General features: G+C 27.6%; 2 protein-coding genes across 3 annotated transcripts; both read right to left on the bottom strand.

The window, feature by feature from the left end:
- Positions 1-1,401: 1,401 nt before the first annotated feature.
- Positions 1,402-2,865, bottom strand: LOC102673728 (calcium and integrin-binding family member 3-like). The gene is made up of 4 exons (XM_006616930.2): positions 2,433-2,865; positions 2,249-2,369; positions 1,967-2,144; positions 1,402-1,660 (listed from the first exon to the last, which is right to left on the bottom strand). The coding sequence occupies exons 1-4, from the start codon at positions 2,516-2,518 to the stop codon at positions 1,443-1,445; spliced, it is 603 nt and encodes a 200-aa protein (XP_006616993.1). The 5' UTR covers positions 2,519-2,865; the 3' UTR covers positions 1,402-1,442.
- LOC102673604 (protein misato) lies at positions 2,854-5,238 on the bottom strand. Of its 2 annotated transcripts, XM_031511069.1 has the most exons (6): positions 5,223-5,238; positions 4,738-4,841; positions 4,576-4,656; positions 4,044-4,493; positions 3,159-3,975; positions 2,854-3,087 (listed from the first exon to the last, which is right to left on the bottom strand). In XM_031511069.1, exons 2-6 carry the CDS (start codon positions 4,813-4,815, stop codon positions 2,879-2,881), a joined length of 1,635 nt encoding a protein of 544 aa, XP_031366929.1. In that variant the 5' UTR covers positions 4,816-4,841; positions 5,223-5,238; the 3' UTR covers positions 2,854-2,878. The 2 variants fall into 2 exon arrangements, with proteins under 2 accessions (XP_031366929.1, XP_006616992.1); XM_006616929.2 differs by lacking the exon at positions 5,223-5,238 and having other exon boundaries at positions 4,738-5,191.
- Positions 5,239-5,529: the final 291 nt, after the last annotated feature.

Here is a 5,529-nt window from a genome sequence, read left to right as displayed (position 1 = left end):
GTCGGCTAAGATGTTTAAGGGGGAGACTCTCCCGAGAGCGGTGATCCTCCGCTGAGAGAGACCGCAGAAGCGAGGAATGAGTTGAGGAGGTGAGGAAGGGGGCTCATGCGCAGAGGGTGTCGACGGTGGACTCAAGAGGCAAGGGGGCTTTCTCGGACCCCGAGGGCCTCTGGACAAGTCAGCAAGAAGAACGGCAGGGATGCAAGCGGGGAAGAGAGAAGGATGAGAAGTGACCGGATGGCCTTGGTCCCAAGACTTGGTTAGTTACTGTGCGGCCGACTATAACTGGTCGAGAACTTCGTAACACACAGGGCGGTATCTTCGACTTCGACCGCTTTTTAAAACAACCGCGATACCATGTAACATATTACAGATACAAAACTAACCCCTAAACTATGGATCATACCGTGCAAAACAATCATCATCTTTGCTGAAAATGGTGCATAGTGTATTTCTTTCTGTACATTATATTTAGAATGACACACAATAATCATAGTCTTTCCTTACTTCCTTTTTCTTCTTCGTTTAAACATGAACGTATCATTATTAATTTCCTCTGATTTGCAATATTTTTCTTAGAAATACGAAATTACTCGTTAACGTGATAAAATAATAATTTTTCAATTTATTTTTTTTAAATCTTGATAAAACAAAACGTTTAAAATAAATCAAATTTTATTACATAAGTTCTTCCTTGATTTTTTTCTCCTTAATTTTTCGTTACAGGATATAAATATATAATTCTGGAACATTTTTAAATTAGATCAAAACAGGAACAAAAATATAAGAATAATTATGGCTTATTTATTAAATTATAAACAATTTAATTGCGTTAAATGAAATGAGATATAAATATAATGAAATTGCTTTTCGACGCTTTCTATCTTCATCTAATGCAAAATTAAATTATTTATAATTTAATAATTTTTGATCCTCAGAATTGATGTCCCACGAATAACGTAATCTTGATTATCTTCGTATAAAAAATGTTATTGGAGACTCGACTCGCAAACTTATAGGAGGTTTCTGTCTGAAGTGAAAATGAATGGCCTGGTTATTTAGTCAGCATTGCTCGTTATTGCTCAACAGGGGCGACTTATGGAGCCATATAAGAAAGTATATCTGTTACTCGCAAGAAACTATATGTTAGCGCTTCACTAAGCTTGTATAGATTCATGGAGTTAATAATTATCCTTCATGAGTTTGCAAAACTTATTACTTATTACTTAAAGTACATATAACGCATAATAAAATATCAAAGATGTATGATTCGTTTTCCAAATATGCCGAATATCTCTTAATCTGAAATTCATGAATAAAAGAATGTAATGTTATATATACAATAATATGTATAATAAAAATAAAAAGAGCAAATAGACGTGAATTTTCATTAAATTTTCATGGCAGTAAATTTTATTTTTTATTTTCGAAAGCAATAAGAATTAAATTCTTATATGAAAATTCGCCATGAAATCTGAGGCCCTTGTTACGACATGTTCGAATTCTAGGTAAGATAAAACACCATCACCATCAATGTCGCTTTCCTCCAAAATTTTTCGACATACAGTAGCCACTTCATCGGTATTCAAACCATCTTGAACCAATTGTCGACATGTACATTCTAAATCGCTCATCCCCAATACTCCATCTTCGTCAAAATCTATTCACAAAAAATTATGAAATCTCATCAAAATTCAAAAATAAATTAAAATAATTTAATCGATAAATAATAATGAAATCAAATTCAATTGAAACTCATTTGAACCACTGAATTGAATTACAACATATAATTATAATTCATTATAAGTATTCACGAGAAAATCGATAATCCTTCTACAAATACAAAGTAATTCTTTCGTATAATACGAATGTCGTGTCTAGATATATAATATATATTTCTGATTCAATAGCTATAAATATGAATTTTTACGATTGATCTTATTGTTTGATTTAGATTAGTTCATACCATAAATCTTAAAGGCATAAAAGACTTTCAAATCCCGTGGTGCTTGTTCCGAAAAAACTGACATCATGTCAAGGAATTCCTCAAAACAAATTCCTTCGTTTGATCCATCGTGTGTTGATTGGTTTGAATTTTTGCAATTCGTAAATACCTCTGAAATTCGTTGTCTAAACGGATTTTCCTACAACATTATGAATTTTAGTCGTATGTCATAGTGGGAAATTTAAACTGAAAATAGATTCAATATTGTAAAAATAAATAATGTGAAAAGATTAATCCAAGCACCTTTAATTCTGGTATGCGTGTTAAACAAGATAGTGGTATACGAAGTGTCGATGCTTGTTGAGGTGTCATGGATCGTGGAACTGTCCCAGGATTCCCCATATCCCGAAACCGTTTAAATATTCTAGAAATATATGGATGTAAGAATAGATCGATAATTGTATATATTATATGTATATGTATATACCTTAAGATTTCTTTACGAGTAAAGAAGGTGCAATCTTGATAATCTTCTAGTTGTTCTTCGGTAAATGTAGCTATTTTATTTCCCATTTTAATTAATAATAATAATGATATACAGATAATTTTTTTTATCTGCGTATTATATCACAGTGTTTCACTTACCGGTTAAAGCTTACAACTGAATTTTCGCACTTCCAATGTTCAATACGAAATCTAATAATAAGGGTGTGTCTTGGCACTCCCACTTTTAAGAACCTTTTAATCAGAAAGTTGAGGAAAAAAGTTAATTAACAGTATGCATTTACTTTTTTTAATTAATGTTATGTCGATTTTCTTCTTGCAAAATACGTTCATGATTATAATTACATATGTAATAAAAATGAAATACAAAATAATAGGGAGTTAAGGTTTTTATAAAAGAATATATGTAATGAATAAAGTTAGTAATATTTAAATGTAATGATCTTCGTAATTTTCTTTACAATCAAGCAAATGATTAAGACACTCATTAAATTCATCTTCTTCCAAACCAGAGTCTGTAAATACATGAAATTTCTTTATACTCTTTATTCTATTTAACTGATTATGTAAAGACTCATACATTGCACTAAGATTATTTCCACTATGTAAACCAGCCATAACAGGAACAGATTGTACATCTAAAATAAAAATTAATGAAAATTTATAAACATTAAATATAATATAAAAAAATTTTATATGATTTATTTACCTGTTCCTACTAATAACCTCCAAGGACAATCAATAATATCTCCGGTTTCAGTAATATTATTATTGAAAATATTTGGATATGGAAATCTTATCTTCAATGGTAATGAAATATTTGATAAATACGTTGCTGATGCATGACTATTACATGATAAGTAAAGCATCATCATTTCATGTACAGTAGAACATCTATATGCTGGTTTTGATATTTGTTTCATTGCATGAGAAATAGGTTGTTTTAATCTTTCTTCAGGAATTCCTCGTAATACTATGCTTTGCATATTTTTATCCATTGATATATCACAATTTGGTGTTAAACTTGTCCACAAATGTTCTTCAAAATTATCAAGTACATCAATTAAATCTGTTTTTGCATTCATTGGGAATGGTAAAGTTAAACTTGTTGAGACTGCTTTTCTACCCATTTTGTTAAGATCTGCGCATAAATCGGATAAAACCACGTTTGGATATTCTTTTCGTCTATATCTAATAGTTAATGTATCCAAAGCAGTTGCTAAAAGTACACTGCTATGATATTTTAATTCAGAATTATATGTTAAATAGTTAAATATTCGTGGATCTCCAATTTTTGGCCAAACAGTTTGTGCACAACAGAGTGGACTAAATAATGAAGCATGTTCTCCTAAATGTTGCCAACATAAAGCTGTATTAAGTATCTTAATCATATTGGATGTGGAAGGTTCAGATTTTTTACTGTCCATACATGGAAATGACACTATACTTTTTCCATATTCATCTCTTAAGTATTGTATGCATGATGCTCCAATTCCAGCAAAACCATCCACAGAATCTAAAATTACCTGTAATTTCAAAATATTTTAAAATAACATATTATAAATTACCTACATAAATACAAATAATCACTTACCTGAAAACCTTGCATTAAATCACATTCTTCTACATATGCTCTTATTCTTTCTGAAAAATCATCTGAAAATTGTTCCGTATTCCATAAATTACTTCCATAAGTAAAAACATTAAATGGATGCATTGTGTCATTGTGTCTATATTGTTTAATGACATTCACTGTTCTAGGATGAAATCTAGGTAATAGATAATCTACCCATGAATTAATATTATTTTCCAAATTAAATGATGTTGATGCTGCATCTGAGGTTGTAGATGGTTCATCTAAACTTTTAATAAACTGAGGTTTATCAATTGTTTCTTCTTTTAAGATCTCCACTTTTTCATCATCCCATAAGGATTGTTGAACTTCTTTTGATTGAGTATCATACAAAGAACCTTCTTCTTTTAAATATCCAAATGCTCCTTTCAAATCTACAAGAAGTAATCTGGGAGTATAAGTAACTTGTTTCTGAAAAAAATTATAATTCAATTAGAAAAAAATTATAAACTTTTATATTATATTTTTGAAATATATTTCTATATATTTATACTTTTAAATTTTCACCCTCTCTATACAATACATCATTATTTATTTCTGATGGGTTATCAGGATCATAAGAGAAATTAGTTTCCTAAAAATATTTAAATAAAGATTAAAAATTATTATATACTATATCTTATAATTTTATGATTAATATATTATTTGAAAATACCTGTATATTCCACCAATGAGTACCAATAAAATTGGAATAATGACCTAATTGAATAGTTAATATTTCTCGAGATGTCATTTTATATTATGTATGTTGTAATTTAAATTTTTATATGATTAATTGAAAATATATATACACGAAATATACGTGTATAATATTACGAACTTATTTCATATAATTTATATATATATATATATATATATATATATATATATAAAGTATACATAAATATATATATATATTATTAACAAAATATTATAATTTCTTAGATAATAAAATGTATTAAATTCAAAATAAATCAATTCAATTTCACTAAAAATTATTAAGTACGTTTCTGTTGTCTAAAAGATATCTAAATTTGCTTCCATATTTATTACTAATATGTATGTTTATATTTCATGGTAAAATATACTATATATAATGTTATAATGATATACGATAAATATATAACATTTTTCAAAGGATGTAAAATAATATATATTTAAATTTTTAAATATATGCTGCGTTATGCGAAATCGTGTTATACCGAACAAAGAATTATAAAAAATAAGGTTAAGTTTCAAAACTAACAAAACTGTATTGTATATTTAATTCAAAATTTAATAACAAAAATTTATTTTTTAAAACAAATGGATTTTTTTCTAAATAAATAATAAATTAATCTGATAATGGTAATATGGTAAGTAAATTAATGTGATAAAGTTGAAATGATAGATAGTGTTATTCAGAATAATAAAAAATATTATATATGATAAAATGAAAAGTAAATATAAATTTAAAATATAATATATA

This window comes from Apis dorsata, unplaced genomic scaffold (genome assembly GCF_000469605.1).
Source record: "Apis dorsata unplaced genomic scaffold, Apis dorsata 1.3 scaffold_286, whole genome shotgun sequence".
NCBI classification, from domain to species: Eukaryota; Metazoa; Arthropoda; class Insecta; order Hymenoptera; family Apidae; genus Apis; species Apis dorsata.
Note: the sequence above shows the minus strand (reverse complement) of the source record. Positions and strands in the feature narration are given on the sequence as shown.

Coding starts and splice junctions, on each gene's coding strand:
- LOC102673728 (XM_006616930.2), bottom strand. CDS start 2,518: ATGGGAAATAAAATAGCTACATTTACCGAAGAACAACTAGAAGATTAT. Junction 2,370..2,432: donor ACTCGTAAAGAAATCTTAAG/GTATATACATAT, acceptor ATATATTTCTAG/AATATTTAAACGGTTTCGGG. Junction 2,145..2,248: donor CACGCATACCAGAATTAAAG/GTGCTTGGATTA, acceptor ATAATGTTGTAG/GAAAATCCGTTTAGACAACG.
- LOC102673604 (XM_031511069.1), bottom strand. CDS start 4,815: ATGACATCTCGAGAAATATTAACTATTCAATTAGGTCATTATTCCAAT. Junction 3,976..4,043: donor ATTTAATGCAAGGTTTTCAG/GTAAGTGATTAT, acceptor TTGAAATTACAG/GTAATTTTAGATTCTGTGGA. Junction 3,088..3,158: donor GAGGTTATTAGTAGGAACAG/GTAAATAAATCA, acceptor TTTTTATTTTAG/ATGTACAATCTGTTCCTGTT.